Consider the following 17,521-nt stretch of genomic DNA (forward strand, 5'->3'; position numbering starts at 1 on the left):
TGTGTGTGTTTTTTGTCTGAGCTGGGTGCTGAGTCCTTTTTGTTCTTCAAAACAAAGCAGGCGGTGTAGCTGTTGAGAATTTAAAAGGAGGCCAAAAACACTTGACATAAAAACATCTTAAAGATTAATTAGTAATAACACTTCTGAAGATAAAAGTACTAAGCGAGGGGTAAGTGTAATAAAGTGAAAACATTCCTTACCTCCTCCATTCCACTAATTTTGGTGGCTGGCTGCATGTGTTTGGTGTTCAGGGAAACCCACCTGTAAACCACCTATTAAAAAGAGGTGTGTAGTGTGGGTGCTGTGACAACATGGAGGGTCTCCTCCTGTCCCCTGGAGCAGGGAGGGAGGTTGAAGAAGCTTTCCCAACAATGGAATGAGGCGTTCTGGCCAAGGAGACCACCACAGGTGGAGCTGCTTTAGGGAGGGTGGAAGCTGCAAGTGGTGGGCGGGGCTTGGGGGGTGGGCGTGGAGGTCTGATTGGTGAGGAGGGGAGATGGGGTTCATGAAGCTCTGGGGGGTGAACTGGGAAGCGCAGGAGGTTTTTCCAAGTGCAGGGAGCCAGTGGAAGAAGTCTGAGCCACAAGAATAGGTTTGGGCATTAGCCATGATGGCCATTATTATCCCCTCATTAAGGGTGGCAACGATGTGGTCATGAGCATTATTCCTCAGGACAGATCCCAGGGTCCTCACCTGCCACCCAGGGAGGAGTGTTTATGCAGGACCAGTAGGGAAGGGGAGAGCCCTCAGAGCCCTGGTGTCTGTACTTCAAGTAGGGAGAAGATGTCTAGGAGAGGGGGCAGCCTTATGTGCTCTGAGGTAGTCTAAGGATGATGGAAGGATTGAGAAATGTCTCTGAGACATTTTAAACCCACTCAAGAAAAGGTTAAAAAGAAACCGAATAAACTAGTAACCATGGAATGATTTGAAAAGGCTGTCAAAGGTGTTATCTATCCTGAAGGCATCTTAAGTTATAGATAATTAATTTCCCCCCTCCTGAGGTTCCACAGCCAGAGAGGGACTGCTTCCTGGCATATTCTGACAAGCAGAATCCTAAAGCCAAAATGAGACGATGTGTTTATTTGAGATACATAGTGGAGAACAGGATCCATGGGGTTTGGCAACTGCTGGTTGGTCCACAATGCTGGGTGTCCAAGCTGACCACTGACCCAGATGTTCCTGGGCCTTCTGGGTGGGGGCCACCTCATGGTAGTGGGGGGGTGGGGCAGATGGTGTGGGGGGCAAAGAATTCAGCAAAGGTTTGGAAATCTTTTCCCTCCTTTGCTAGAAAACAAGGTAGGAAGGAACATAGATGCATGGAAAAATAAACAATTATGTCACCATTTGAACAATATTTTGGCATCTTCGGACCGTCTTTTTATTCTACGTGGTTCTTAGTAGTGGAAGTCATACTGCATATGTATTTTCTCATCTGAAATGGTCATAATTGCATTACCATGTTACAATGTATTTTCATAGTTATATTTTTAATTGAGATATAATTGACATGTAACAGTATTATTTAGTAACAGCAATATATAATGTGTTAGTACATATTACATAATATGTATTTTTATATATATATACTATATATAAATATACTATATACACTATATATATACTATATATAAATACACATAATACATAATATGTATTATGTAACTCTGGTTACCATCCATTACATCACATACTTACACTGTGTGTATGATGAGAACTTTGAAGATTCACTCTTAGCAACTTTCACTTATGCAATGTTATATTATTAACTGTAGTCACCATGCTCTAAATGACATCCCCAGGACTTTTTTATTTTGACTACCTTCACCCATTTCACCAATACCTACATGTTCACCTCTGGCAACCAGTAATGTATTCTCTGTATTTATCAACTTTGGTTTCTTGTTTTGTTCTAACATTCCACGTATAAGTGAGATCATGCAGTGTTTGTCTTTGACTTATTTCACTTAGCATAATGCCCTCAAAGTCCATCCATGTTACCTCAAGTGACAGGATTTCCTTTTTTTTGTTTGTTTGTTTCTTTTTATGGCTGAATAATATTCCACGCATCCAATGATGGACACTTGAGTTGTATCTGTGTCCTGGCTATTGTCAGTAATGTTGCAGTGAACCTGAGAATGCGTATCTCTTCCAGTTAGCGTTTTTGTTTCCTTGAGATAAATACCCAGAAATGGAGTTGCTAGATCACATGGTATTTCTATTTTTAATTTTTTTGAGGAACCTCTTACTGTTTTCCGTAGTGGCTGCACCAGTTTACATTCCCACCAACAGTACATGATGGTTCCCTTTTCTCCACATGCTTGTCGACACTTGTTATTTTCTTCTCTGTTTGATAAAAGTCACAGTGATATTTAATGGCTTCGCGATTTCATTGAATGGCTGTATCATAATTTATATAACAGTTCCCCCATTCTAGGATATTTTGATTTTTCCCTCCCCCCTTTTTAGTATAAATAAAGCCATGATTTGTGAAGGCAACTTTCCTGTGTATAAATGTGTATCCTGAGGATAATACTCAAAAGTAAGATCACATGGCCCAAAGGTAAAAAACATTATTTTTTTTGATGAATAAGGAATGTAGTATGGACTTATTTTAATTTCTCCCATTTCTTGCATTTTTGCCACTTTTAGTTATTTATCGCTGTCTTATGTATTAGTTGCTTCCTCCTTTCGGAGGGGAATGTGCTTTTATAGAATCAGCGAAATGTGATTTTGGGAAGTTAAGTCCTATTCTGTAAACACTTGTTAAACCCTACTACGTACCGGAGGATGACCATAAGAAGGTGCCTCAGAGTAGGTACCAACCTTAATGCCTTTCCCAGCTCACAGAATCACCATCCCCGGGATGGGGAGGGTCTTTGTCTTTGCTCTCTCTCTTTCCCCAGCATGTAAGAGCACCTGGACCTGAGGAGGTGTTCACCATTTGGGGAGTGACTACATAAGAGCCAAACAGAAATGCGTAGGGGCGCCTGGGTGGCTCAGTCGGTTAAGCGTCCGACTTCGGCTCAGGTCATGATCTCACGGTGTGTGAGTTCGAGCCCCGCGTCGGGCTCTGTGCTGACAGCTCAGAGCCTGGAGCCTGTTTCAGATTCTGTGTCTCCCTCTGTCTCTGACCCTTCCCCGTTCATGCTCTGTCTCTCTCTGTCTCAAAAATAAAATAAAAATATAAAACAAACAAGCAGGAATGCGTACACAATATTAGAACCACTCATTCATGCAGAAGGTTTCCTTATGAAGTAATCCTCTGTTCTGTGACGTCACGTGGGCGCTCGTGGTCTGGTAGTATGTTTCAAAGTCATCCATGGCAGGACATCACTGTTGCAGCTGGGGCTGATTTGTGCACATTTACTGGGCACCAGCTGTGTACGCATGGTGACCCACCCTCTGGGTGTCTATAATCAAGGAGGCAGGCCAGCCGACCGGAAACTGGAATATGAGAGAGACATGGTAAGTGCTGAGAGATGATGGACTTCCAGGTGAGGTTAAGCCATGGCTTCGGCCCGTTATTTAACTTCTCTGGGTTTTGGTTTCATAGAGATTTAAAGAAAGAGGTTGCACCGAGCCCTGGGATCTCTTTCAGGCCTGCAGTTCTTTGATTCTCCTGCCTGGCTTTTCCTCAAACAAAGGTTGAGGACATACTGTTTATCCAAACACAAGCATAGTTGAACTCCAGACCCCACAAGAGGTATTCCAGAATTAAAGAGAGGCATAGGATCCTTTTTCATTTACGTTTTAGTAGGACTTAATCCTTTAAAAGTGTGCATTTTGTTGTCTTCGTGAGCTGTAATTCAGATTTCTTAGTGTACTTGAAAATACTCGTTAAATATTAAAACTCTATTCGTTGGAATCCTTGAATGTCATGAAGTTAAATATTGACCTATTTTCTTCTTCTTTCCCTTACAGCTGTTTGGGGCAACTTCGTTAACATGAGGTAACTCTTTTTAATAACTTGGATGCTGTTGGTGGGGTTTCGTAGATGCATTTTAGTCATTACATGTCATGGGTTAATTGCAGAATATTTACAAAGCGAAACTGAGTCTTTCTGCTATCCGCACACCTGAGCTTTGTCTTTCTCCTTACGTTCTCGAGGAATACATCTGATTTTGCTACTTACCCATTTTTACCGGTTGGCTCCCTTGCATTGCCCACCTCAGGGTCCCTTCCCTCCTTTGGTACGCAGTAAGGGGCTGACCCTAGCTTTGACACGGCTGAAATGTAAGGTGTGTTTCAGGGTGGCTCAAGCAGGCACACAGGGGGCGCGCTTTTCCAAAGCCTTTTGAAAAAGAGGCTGTCTTAGGGAAACCACGGCTGGCCCCTGGCCCTGGGAGCAGACCGTGAAGGCTGAGATCATCTGTTTACCTCAGGATTAGGCCCAGGGAGGCTTCCGACTGAGTGTGCATTATTTGTTCTTCATGATAAATGCGGGAGGGACACTCAGAAGAGTAAAATCTTTGTGTTTATGTTCTAAAAAATAATATAATAATAACAGGCGTTCATCATAAAAACAAATTTGGCACTGCTAGTACAGTTTTACGTTTGAAGCAAAATTTGCTCCACTCTCTACTTCTTGCTGGTGAAAATAAAAGAGCCACAGCCACGGTGGCCGTGCTCGTGGTGAGTTTGGAAGTTGAATGTCCCTGCAGGAGGCCACTAGGGCAAAGGGTTGCTGTGTCCCCACCAGGCTTTTCATATTGAGTAGACTTTGCAAGGCCGGTGGGGCCGTGTTGATCTGATTGCCACCGCTAGGTCATGAGTGTCTCCTGACAAAGGCTTCTTTCTGTGTGTGACTAGGAGGGGTGCTCAGATCCCATTTAAAGGAACTCTGTTTTTTCGCTTGGAAAAGCTCCATTTTGCATTAAAAGCCCCAGGAAAACCCAGCCGAGAGACTTGGACTCCTATAGACACGCTTCCTGCCTCTAATTTATAATCCCATGTTGGGTGTAACATGCAAGTGAGATTATTTTAGTTGAATAGAAATAACCCTTCTGCGGTAGAGGTGAGGGGGTGAGATGAACTTGAGGTTTCCTCTCCTCCGCTGTCTTCTGTTCCTCTGGTGTAACCCCCTTCTGGAGGGAACTGGAGCCCGGGACCGATGTTTGGGAAGGGGAGCGGTGAGGTGGTCTGCAGGCGTTGGTGTGTGTTGTACTTTGTTCATAAATAAATCTTGAGGTCGCCAAGCCTTTCAGTGGATCTCAGTTTTGTAGCTTTCTACTCAACAGGTCTATGCAGGAAAACGGTGAACTCAAAATCGAGAGCAAGATTGAAGAGGTTAGTTCCTTTCCCATAATTTGTTTCTGGTTTTTTCGTTATGTTTGTCAATTTCAGCTCCTTCGCTGGTGCTGCTGTCTTTAGTGTGGCAGCTTGCTGCTATTACACGATTTGGAAAACATCTCCAAAATTTACCTTTAGAGGAGCCTTTCTGTCTCTTATGCTCTGGATGCATCCCTGTGTTAGCGTTTGTCTGTTTTATCAAGGTGTGATGTACTGAATTCCTACTCAGAGGCAAAATGGGTTTAAAAGTTTGTTACGACTTCTCAAGTGACCTTCGAGAATTTCTTAGAGAGGGGGAGGTGAGTACCAGGGATGGTGGCAAGTGCCAGAGCAGATGTCGAAAGGAAAACCAGCCCAACTCAGATGCTGGGCCTCTGGAAACACAGAGGGTGTCCACATGCACAGATGGGGGAAGTCACACACCCACCTCCGAGAAAGCTAGCTCCTCTGGTGGATTTATACACCTTCTGTTTGAAAATAATCGCTTATGCTTTTAGTCAAATAATTGTAGATATAGGTATGCTAGTGTGACGTGGGCTGTGGGAGGGGATGGAGAGTCCCTCATTTTGGTTCGAAGCCAAATGTCACAGTCCTGGAGAAGCCCTTGGATTGAGCTCCCTGTGTTAAAACACAGCATTGTGGGTCGGCTCACAGCCTGCCATTCATTGATGTGCTGAGCAGATGACATGGCGATTATGTGAAGAAACAAGAGGTTAATAAGCTTTTAGGGGAGGGCAACATTTAGGGGATTCTTTAGTTCCTAAAAAGAACGGGTGGTGGTGATCTGTCTGTTTTTTGTGAGCCTCAACCACTTTGCTCACTAGTAAGGAAAGTAAAAAGTTAATTTTCTGAGAGACTTAAGTGTCTCTGGAGTAAGAGTTCCAACATACAGTTTATCATCTCAATTCTTAACGTGTGATTCAAGTGATCTAACTTAATTTCAAACTGGAAGTGGATAGTAGAAGAAATTAAAATCTGATTTGTGTTACATCATGTCTGTGTGGAACATCAAAGAGGGATGGTGGAGAACTCTCTTTGCTTCAAAAGTAATTTTGGTTATTTTTGTTTTAGATTGTTGAACCACTAAGAGAGAAAATCAGAGATTTGGAGAAAAGGTATGTGCACATTTTTAAGGAAAACCCTTCTATTTACTGACTTTAGAAGGTCAGCATCTGATATAAGCTCATCTCACCTCTGTCATTATTTTTTTAACCATGTAATTCTATAATATGAGAGGTGTTAGGTGTTTTCAACATAAGAACTTTTTTCTGTGAGAAGGTAGATGTTTACTGTCAAATTTGATGCAGTGTTTTTAAAGCTTTATCTTCCTTTATTTTGCTTTTTACAAACTATTTCTGATGAAAGCTATGGATTCTCTCTAGGAAAAAAAACTTATTTATTTCAATAAAGTTAATTGTTTTAGAAGCTCAACCACACAGATCCTACACTAAAAGTCCTTCCTCTGTTTTCCCATCCGTTTGACTTCTACAAACTCTCATATCTAAACAAATAACCACATAAATGTTTTGGTTTTGGTTTTTAATCCTGATTTGAATATAATGCTCAAATATTCCAAACATTAGAAGAAGATAGGATCTAGGTGTGTTGAAATCTTCCTTTTCTGAACCCCGTGAATTTCTCAGTTCCTGAAAATTCGTGGCATACAAGTTGAGGCTAGGCCTTATCTTCTTTTAAGTTATGCAAGGCAATCAGATGGTTTCTAGCATATACTGATTAATCTGAGGGAATTCCAAAAGAAGAAAAAAAAAACAAAACTGGAGGGTCTGAAATCCAGTACTGTAAGAAATTAGGGGTCACTTGTTTGCTTGTCACCATACCTCAGGAAGGTTCCAGAATTGAGTCCAGGTGAAGTGGCTGGGAGGGAAGAATTGTATAATATGGTGGGAACTTACTTGAATCAGATTCCAGAGCAAGTTGCTCCTCACCATTTGTCTTGGTGTTTTCCCCGACTCTCCTCCTGCTGTGTGTAGTTCTGTTGTGCCCACATTCCCCCTCTCTCCAAAACATTGGAGCTTGGGGCACTGGAACTTTTCCCTTGAGTTTATCTGGAAAACTGTGCATCCAGCATAACAGTTGGGTTTTTAGAGGTTTAAAACAGAAAAATGAAAACCCTCATTAAAGTTGACTTTTTTTTTTTTCCTTACCTTGGCATGGGTTTGGATGATGTGTATCAGTATTGTATGAGCCTTTATCAAGCCCAGAATCATAAAAGAAATGGAGAGCAATTTTTTCTTTGATTTCGGTGTCTGCGATAAATGATCGCAGAGAAATAAGGGTGAAGAATCATCAAACTAAATATGTTCATTCATTTTCTTCTTTGTCCTCAATTGATAGTTTATATGCAGTCATACAAACTATTAATTTCAACTCTTGCTGTACTAAAAGTTTGTTATTTTTTAGCAGATTGAGTTAGTAATACAAAGTTATGATTTGTTCTTTAAATTTTTCTTGCTGTGATTTGGGCTGAAATTATGCTGCTGGTAACATTTCACTGGATGGGAGCCAGAAATTCCACCTTTAATAAGACTGGTAGAATTTGAGAGATTTTAGTTGAAACTTAAAAAAAAAATTGCTTATGGTAAGAAATAACCAACCAGGCTTTATGTTGGCCAAAAAAAAAAAAAAAAAAAAAGGCCCGCCAGTGATTATTTTCTTTAGAGAGTAATATTCATTTATGAAAAGTGAATCAATTGTATAACCCTTCCCTAAAGCAATGGCTTACACACGAGATCTCTTGAAATAGGAGAATTTTATGATTCCTTTTGATACTTTTGTGACAATATTTGTGCTTTTTAAATAGGAAAGAGAAGCACAAGTATGAATGTAATGTTGAAGAAACTACCAGTAACTCATTCTTGTCAAGCTGTGAGAGCTCCCTTTAGGATGGGTGTAGAGGTTAAGCATTTGCCTCTTGGGGCTGCTTTACTAGTTATTCATCCTCAACTGGTTCTGTTCTCCAGTTTGGTGATCAAGTCAGGCGACGGATGAGCCCGAGTTGTTGTGTGTGTTAGAAAGTCAAGTATGGACAAGACTTTGTGGTAGAAATCGATGGAGCTCTGTTGGGTTTTATTTTTCTTGACTGATTTATGTGCTAAGAATGATCAAACACCCATCTTGACGTGAGCAAGATAAGAATGTAACTGGACTACATTGTGTTGATGTGCTTGTCACCTGGGGGCAAAGTGGCCCCCAAGATATTTAAGGATATTTTTGAAAGGTAAAGATTATATTCATACAAGGAAAGAAATGGGGACAGTGCCCTTCGAGAAGCCTGAGTAAGTGGGTTGTGTGAGTTTTTTCTCTTCTTTACAACACCCCCTCCCATTTCTTAAGAGTTTGATTGCCTGCCATTTGTTTAATTTCATCTCCATATCTTTATATTTTCTGTGAATAGATAGCAAGTCATGATGAGAACTTAAATTCTAGGTAAAAACACTTCTTACTATTGCTACTTTAATGAACAGTAAGGGTAGAGTCTGGAATGGCATAGAATAATTACTAAAGGATTAATTTTGGGGGGTAAGAAAAGTTCCATTATTCAATCTGTGCTACATTCTGCCTCCCTTGCTTGCTTGTCTCTCTCATACTCAGAAATGCCGACTGCAGGCTTCATGTGGGCAGGGCCTTGATCCTCTATGTTGTTTACTTCTGTATCCTCAGCGTGTGGCACAAAATAGGTGCTCATTAAAAAGTTCCCAAATGAATGTATGGATGAGCCAGTATGCTACTACATAGGGTTTTAACCTACTTCATGCCTTTAAAGAAGCCTATGCCTCTTCCTTGCCCACTCTGTTCAGTGCTTGGCAAGTGCAGCAGGGGAGGGCTGAATGATGTGCTGAAGGAGTGGCCCAGCTAGCACCACATCAGAACCAGCTCACACTGTCACCACAGAGTTACCACGCAGTCACCTCAAGCGGTGACCTCAGAGTTCCCAAGCAGTCACCTCACGCAGTCACAGGTTACCATGTGGTCACCCCCGGAGTCACTGCCTCAGAGTTCCCACACGGTCACCTCATGCTGTCACAGAGTTACCATGGGGTCACCTCACACAGTCACCTCAGAGTTGCCATGCAGTCACCTCACACGACCACCTCAGCGTTGCCGCTCAGTCCCCTCATGCAGTCCCATAACTCTGTCGTCTGTGGCTGCAGGGAGGCAAGCAGTGTGAAGTGCGGACTGAGGAGGACCCCGAAGGAGCTTTCCGCCTGCTCTTGCTTCTGGCTTTGTGTGCCTGGCTTCTAAAAGGAAGAAATGAGGGTTGTGAGAGTTTTTCCAACACTTTAATCACTTGATCATACATATGAAATCTGAAACTTGGTTGCTACATGTTGAAGAAAAACAGCAAGAAGCCCAGCCAATGTCTTCTTCTTTTTTTTTTTTTTTTAAGTTTTAGCACACACTGTTTGAAGTAGGTTTATCAGTCTGTACTTCACATGTGACCTTGTGTCAGGCAGTTAATGTTTTTGCTTCAGTTTTATTTCTTTTAAGTATATTTCCTGCAAGAAAACTGTTTGCTGTTTTCTTCCCAGTACAAGTGGGCCACAGTGGGCAGGTAGGCAGAGGGTCGGCCTGGAAGGAGAGAGACATTGCAGATGCACCACGTGGCTGGTTGCAGAATTTGGGACTGAGGCTGAACGGTGGATGTGGGGCGCTCAGAGAAGAGAGGGGACATCGGGCCCATGTGAGGGGTGCACGCAGGCAGTGCTGTCGTTTGCTTGGCCCCCCTCCAGCTGACTGATGGAGGAAGTACTCGGAATGACAAGAAGTGTCACTTTGCAAACAAGACATCTGTCAGGCTCCCTGAAGGCTGCCAGTGTTCTAGCAGGCGGAGCTTGCCCTGTTCCACGGCCACTGTGAGAACATTCACTCGGCCCTCACCATGGCGGCCTGTGGTAAAGACAGTCCGTGCCAGGACAGCCCTCTCGGGGAGGTGCTGTGGTTACCATTGACGGAGCAGAAGGCCCTGATGTTTACAGAGCTCTTGGGGGTCTTGCTCTGGGTCACAGAACTAGTAAGGGAGAAGCCCAAGATTGTCACCAGTTCCCTCAGATGCTCCCACCTGCCTGTGTCTGGTTTTGTAGTCTGCAAGGGGAGCTTGACCTTTTGAGAATCTGGAAGCTCTTAATAGGGGAATTCATCTGCATTGTAAGAGAAAGCCCTCCTGCCCCAAGCTCCAATTTAAGCATGTTTCCACTCTTCCAAGAGATGAGAAACACTTGCTTCAAGGTCTTCTGTCTAATGACCTGTCATATTCTGTTCAGTTCAGCGACCATTAAGGAAATGCATTCTGTATCCCAGCTGGGGATGTGGAGGGCATGAGACAATGCCCCTGGCACCTCTCCAATTAAAATAATGACTGCAAAGTTGATTTCTCTGAACTTACTTAAAGCACTTTTGTTCCTAACTGAACCACTTCAAGAATGGATGTTTCAAATCTGCATTTATCAACTCTCGGTTGATGTTTTATCTGCCACTTGCGTTGCCCTGCCCCAAAACATCAGTGTGAGTTGGGGACCATGGAACCTTTACCAGGGGCAAGAGGCATTGGAAGGGTAAAGTGACACTTAAGATGGGTTCAGAGCGGACTGTGGGAGACAGAAAGTGCTGACACCCAGTCATCTTGTCCGGGGGCACTGGTGTAGAAACAGATGATCCAATTGTGAAATCGACCAGAATAAGGGAACAGGCTTCGTTTTTTCATTTCTTACCCTTGCAAGGCACAATCTCCTGCTTTGGATCTGTGACTTCACGAGGCTGCTTTCTTCCTTCCAGACCCCCAGACAGCATTGTGAGGACGCTGCCACCTCCCATGTTTTGTGTTTAGCTCTGGCTCCTCACAGCCTGTGCAGTGACAAATGTTCCCTTCTCAAGCACGGACTTGCAATCTTCAGCTTGATTCAGCCCAAGGAGCGGGTTGCATATTTCTTGAATTCGAACGAGCCGGGAGTTGCTTGGTTCCTGTAGCCTCTTTGGAATGGCTAGAAGGGCTGACAGTGATAATTCCACAATCTAGCCTTTGTTTTGTTGGGACTAGAGAAAATCTTCACAGGAGATGTTTGACTTTTCTAATCTCTTCACGTTCTACAGCTTCACCCAGAAATACCCGCCAGTAAAATTTTTATCTGAAAAGGACCGTAAAAGAATTTTGGTAAGTTTGCACATCTGATTAATATTTGTAATATCCAGACACTTGCTTTTATTGTTGTTGTTGTTAATGTTTATTCATTTATTTTGAGAGAGAGAGGGAGACAGAGAAGGGGGGAGGGGCAGGGAGAGAGGGAGAGAGAGAATCCCGAGTAGGCTTCATGCTGTCGGCGCAGAGTCTGACACTGACACGGGGCTCAATCCCATGAACCGTGAGATCATGATCTGAGTTGAGATCAAGAGTTGGATGCTTAACTGACTGAGCCACCCAGGCACCCCAAGAAACTTGCTTTTTTTAAATTTGTTTTTTTAACGTTTATTTATTTTTGAGACAGAGAGAGACAGAGCATGAATGGGGGAGGGTCAGAGAGAGAGGGAGACACAGAATCTGAAACGGGCTCCAGGCTCTGAGCAGTCAGCACAGAGCCCGACGCGGGGCTCGAACTCACGGACAGTGAGATTGTGACCTGAGCCAAAGTCGGATGCTTAACCAACTGAGCCACCCAGGTGCCCCAAAACTTGCTTTTTTAAAAAGAGGTATAATTCACATACCGTAGGTCATCCATACCAAATATGATGTATAGTGTGTTCACAAAGTCACAACAGCATCATATTGTATTTCTAGAATGTTTTCATCACTTCAGAAAGAAGCCCTACCCCCTTTGCCGGCCATCCTCCTCCCAGCTCCTGGCAAGCACTGAAACTACTTTCTGTCTCTATAGATTTGCTTGTTTTGGACGTTTCCTGTGAATGAAATGATAGACTATGTGGTCTTTAGTATCTGACTTCTTAGAGTAATGTTTCTAAGGTTCAGCCATGCTGCAGCACAAATCAGTGCTTCATTTCTTTCTGTGGCTGGATAACATTCCATATTATGGGTGTACCACATTTTGTTTATCCATTTATCAATTGATGGACAGTTGGGGTTGTTTCTACTTTAGGCCATTGTGAATAAAGCTGCTGTGAACCAAAGGTGTGTTTAACTTTTTGTGAAGACCTAGCTTTTTTCCTTTTTCTTGGATATATACCTAGCGCCATTGGCTGACGAGACTGATCGTCTCCCATTGAATTGTCTTGGTACCCTTGTCAAAAACCAACTGACCATAGTGAAAATATTTATTTCCGGACTCTTAGTTCCGTTCCATTGATCCTGTCTGTCCTTAGGCCAGTATTACTGTCTTGGTTACTGTATGTTTATACTAAGTTTTGAAATTGGGAAGTGTGAATCCCCCCCACTTTGTCTTCTTTTTTAAGGTAGTTTTGCCTACTCTGGATCCCTTACAGGCCTGGTGAATTTTAGAATTAACTCATCAGTTTCTTCAAAGAAACCACCTGAGATTTTGATACAGACTGCATCGAATCTATAGATGAATTTGGGTATTATTGCTATCTTAACAATATTGTCTTCCGGATCCTTGAGAACGGTGGGGAGGGGAGGCTTTCTATTTATTCACATCATTAATTTCTTTTAGCATTCTTTTTGTTTATAGTTTTCACAGTATAAGTTTCACACTTCTTATGTTAAATTTATTCTGAATGAAGTGTTTTATACTTTCTGATGTTGGCATAAATGGAATTGTTTTCCATTTTTCTATTTTGTATTTATTGCAAGTAAATAGAACTACAGTAGATTTTTGACTTTTCTCATATCCTGCAAATTGCTGAAACCATTGGATTCTAATAGTTTCAGGTTCCTGAGGACTTTTCAATATATCGTATAAGATCCTACCGTCTGCAGTTATAGGTGGTTTAACTTCTGCCTTATCAGTATGAATACTTTTTGTTTCACTTCCTTGCCTAATTGTCTTGGCCAGAATCCTTAATACAGTGTTGAATAGAAGTGGGAAGAGCAGACATCCTTGTCTTATTCCTCATCTTAGGGGAAAGTTTTGTCTTTCACCATTAAATATGGTGTTAGCTGAGGGCTTGTCATAGATGTCTTTTATCAAGTTGACCAGATTCCCTTCTGCCCCTAGTTTGTTCATTTTGCAATTGATCTTGCATATCTGGATAAATCTCAATTGGTTAATGTAGGATCCTTTTTTTTTATTCGATCTGAAGAGAAACCAGAGTATTGATCCTTTTTTTTTTTTTTAATGTTTAACATTTATTTATTATTTTTGAGAGACTGAGAGAGACAGAGCATGAGTTGGGAAGGGGCAGAGAGAGAGGGAAACACAGAATCCGAAGCAGGCTCCAGGCTCCGAGCTGTCAGCACAAGAGCCTGATGCGGGTCTTGAGCTCACGAATGGTGAGATCGTGACCTGAGCTGAAGTCGGTCACTTAACTGACTAAGCAACCCAGGTGCCCCTGTGTGATCCTTTTTATATATTGGTAGATTTCATTTGCTAGCATTTTGTTGAGGATTTTTTTTTTTTTTTTTAACATTTTTTATTTATTTTTGGGACAGAGAGAGACAGAGCATGAACGGGGGAGGGGCAGAGAGAGAGGGAGACACAGAATCAGAAACAGGCTCCAGGCTCCGAGCCATCAGCCCAGAGCCCGACGCGGGGCTCGAACTCACGGACCGCGAGATCGTGACCTGGCTGAAGTCGGACGCTTAACCGACTGCGCCACCCAGGCGCCCCTTGTTGAGGATTTTTATGCCTGTATTTGTAACACATTTTGGTCTGTAATTTTCCTTTTTTTATGATGTCTTTAGCTGGTTTTGGTACTAGGGTAATACTGACCTCATAGGATAGGTAGAGAAATGTTCCCTCCTCTTCTGTTTTTTGAGATGCTTTTGTGAATATTTGGTATTAATTCTCATTGAAGCGTTTGGTGAATTTCACCACAGAAGTTATCTGGGCTTTTTTGTTGTTAATTTTTTTTTTTTTTTAACATTTTTAATTCAATCTCTTTCTATAGACCTGTTCAGATTTTCCATTTTTTCTTGAGTTAGTTGTGGTTGTTTGTATCTCTTTAGAAATTACATTGCTTTAGCTGCCTACCCTAAGTGCTGTTTCTTTGTTTCACCAATTTCAAAATACTTTCTAATTTTCCTTGTAACTTTTTCTTTGATCCATTAGTTATCTAGGAGTGTGCTGTTTAAATTCTGTGTACTTGTGCATTTCTCAGATTTCTTTGTTTTTGAGATCTAATTTCACTCCATTAGAGTCAGAGAACTTACTTTGTATGATTCAAATCTTTTCCTTTTAAATTTATTGAGGCTTGTGTTATGGCCTAGAATATGGTCTGTCCTGGAGAATATTTCATGTACTCTTTTTTCTTTTTAAGATTTTATTTTTAAGTAATCTCTACACCCAACGTGGGGGCTCAAACTCACAATCCAGAGATCAAGAGTTACATGCTTTGCCCACTGAGCCAGCCCAGCGTCCCTCATATACTCTTAAAAGGACTGTTATTGTTGTTGAGTGTTCTACGGATAAAGATATCTGTTAGGTCTAGGTCTAGCAGGTTTTCAGTGTTTTTCAAGTCTTTTTATTTCCTTGCTAATCTTCTGCGTAGTTCTGTTTATTATTGGGAGTGAGGTGTTGATGCCTTCAATTATTGTTGTTAAAATCTCTATTTCTTCCTTTAATTCTTTCAACTTTTGCTTTGTATATTCTGAGTCTTTGTTGTTAGGTACGTAAGTGTTTATAATTATTACATTCACTTGATGGATTTTATCATTATAGAATGCCCCTCTGTATCTCTTAACATTTTTTGTTTTAAAGTTTATTTTGTCTGATACCATCAAAGCCACTCCAACTTTCTTATTATTTTTCTATGCTGTGTTTTGTATCTTTTTACATTCAACACGTTGTATCTTTGGGTCTTCAGTGTATTCCCTTAAGACTTCATATAGTTGGATCCTGTTTTGTTTTGTTTTTCTCCCATTTGACAATCTCTGCCTTTTGGGTGTTTGCTGAATCCATTCATACTTAATGTTATTACTGACATGGTTGGAGTTACAACACATTTTCCTTTGTGTTTCTTGTATGCCTCATATCTTTGTTTCTCTCATTTTCCATTCTTTTCTTTTGCATTAAGTAAATGTTTTCTTATGTGTAATTTGAATTTCGTTAATTATTTTTTATGTATTTTAAAAATTCATTCTGTTCCTACTTACTCTAGTGCTTACCATGTACATCTTAACTTATGATACTCTACTTCAGATTTACCCTGAGATGTAGACTTAAGATCCAGTGAGATGTCAACCTGCCACTCCTACGTAGTTTACTGCCTTTACCCCTTCTTGTGATATTATTTCTATCCATTTTATGTATTACTTCAGTTCATGTTACAAACCCCATAACACATTGTTATAATTATTTTATATTTATATAATTTTATATCTTTTAAATAAGCTGAGTGAATGAAGGAGAGTAAAGAGACATTTGCAGAATTTGTTACATTAACCTTTTAATTACCTTGTCTGGTTTCCTTCATTTGTTCCTGTGGGTTTGAGTAAACTTTTGGTGTCATTGCCTTACTGCAATACAACTTCGCTCCCACCTACCCTCTTCATTCTGTTGTCAGATAGATTTCTATATTTTACAGGGCAAGTAATACAGTAATTCATGTTATTTTTTACAATTGTTTTGCTGTGGTGGTGGTAAAATATACATAACACGGTTTTTCATTTTCACCATTTTTTTTTTTTGAGAGAGAAAGCATGCTTGCAAGTGTGTGGGGGTGGGGGAGGGGCACAGAGAGAGGGAGAGAGAGAATCTTAAGCAGGCTCCACAACTGGAACAGAGCCTGTTGCGGGGCTTGATCCCATGGGCCTGCGATCATGACCCAAGCTGAAATCAAAGAGTCGGTTGCTTAACCTACTGAGCCACCCAAGGTGCCCCACATTTTAGCCATTTTAAGTATATAGTTCTGTGGCTTTAAGTGCATTCACATTGTTGTGCTGTACAATTTAGTCCTTAAATCAATTAAGAGTGGAAAGGAAAAAGTGCAATTACATTGTCTTTTATAATTACTAATTATTTGTTCCTTCCCCTTTTGTTTCCTCTGTGGGAAATGCTCTCTGGGATAATTTGCTTTCAGCCTGAAGAACATCCTTTAGTATTTCTTGAATGGCAGGGCTGCTAGCAATGAATACTCTCATTTTTTGTTTATTTATTTTTATTTTTAGAAGTTTTGGTAGTACATAAAATTCTTGGCGGGCAGTTTTCTCTCTGCACATTGAATATGTTAATGACCCTACTGCTTCCTCCATTATTTGTGATGGAGAGTCAGCTGTTAATCATGTTGGGGGTTTCCTTGTACTTGAGTCCTTTCCTTTGTCTCTGTTTACTTTCCAAAGGCTGCTGTCACAGTTACAAGCTCAGTAGCTTAAAACAAGCAAAATTGAATCTCTCCCAGTAGTGGAAGCTAGAATTCTAATGTGAGGGTATTGGCAGGGCTGTGCTATCTCAGAAGTTTCTAGGAGGAAATCTGTTTTATGCCTTTCTCTTAGCTTCTGGTGTTGCTACCGTCCTTGATTCCTTGACTTGTAGATACATCTCCCCAGTCTTGGCCTCCATCATCACATGGTGCCCTCCCCGTGTGTCTCATACTGGATTCAAGGTTTACTCTACTCCAGTATGACTTTATCTCAAACTGATGACACCTGCGATCACCCAACTTCCAAATAAGGTCCTGTGCTGAGATTCCAAGAAGGATATAACTTTTGTAGGACAGTGTTTTAACCCAGTACAACTGCTTCCAAAACTTTATCTTTGTCTCTGATTTTCAGCGTTTCTAGTGTGATATGGGTTCATGCTTCATATTTGCATTTATCCTACTTGGAGTTTGTTCAGCTTCTTGAATGTATAGATTCATGTGTTTCATGGGATTGGAGAACTTTTCAGCCATTATTTCTTCAAATAATTTTTCGGTTCCTCTCTTTCTTCCTTTCTGGTGCTCCCCTTACGTGCCTGTTGGTGAGCTTATTGGCGTCTCAGACTGGGATGAGGCTATTCACTTTCCTTTCGTTTTTCTCTCTGCTCTTCAGGTTGCATAAACTCTCTTGATGTATCTTCAGGTTTGCTGATTCTTTCTTCTGCCAGATCCAGTCAGTTGTTGAATCTCTCTAGTGAATTGTCCTATATTTGTCAACCCCCAAATTTCCATT

At 41.3% G+C, this 17,521-nt stretch overlaps 1 protein-coding gene across 6 annotated transcripts in view; it reads left to right on the forward strand.

The window, feature by feature from the left end:
• The window catches only part of UXS1 (UDP-glucuronate decarboxylase 1), a 95,450-nt gene that overhangs the window by 25,382 nt on the left and 52,547 nt on the right, over nt 1–17,521 (forward strand). Inside the window, exons 1-5 of one of the 6 annotated variants that reach the window (XM_049651238.1) lie at nt 2,603–3,465; nt 3,922–3,949; nt 5,223–5,286; nt 6,361–6,404; nt 11,398–11,458. In XM_049651238.1, the coding sequence (XP_049507195.1) occupies nt 3,945–3,949; nt 5,223–5,286; nt 6,361–6,404; nt 11,398–11,458 (174 nt within the window). In that variant the 5' untranslated portion in view covers nt 2,603–3,465; nt 3,922–3,944. Of the gene's footprint in view, nt 1–2,602; nt 3,466–3,921; nt 3,950–5,222; nt 5,287–5,492; nt 5,589–6,360; nt 6,405–11,397; nt 11,459–17,521 lie in introns of those variants that run through there. The other 5 variants (XM_049651240.1, XM_049651236.1, XM_049651237.1 and 2 more) reach the window with 5 other exon arrangements.

Source organism: Panthera uncia, assembly GCF_023721935.1.
Source record: "Panthera uncia isolate 11264 chromosome A3 unlocalized genomic scaffold, Puncia_PCG_1.0 HiC_scaffold_11, whole genome shotgun sequence".
Taxonomy (NCBI): Eukaryota; Metazoa; Chordata; class Mammalia; order Carnivora; family Felidae; genus Panthera; species Panthera uncia.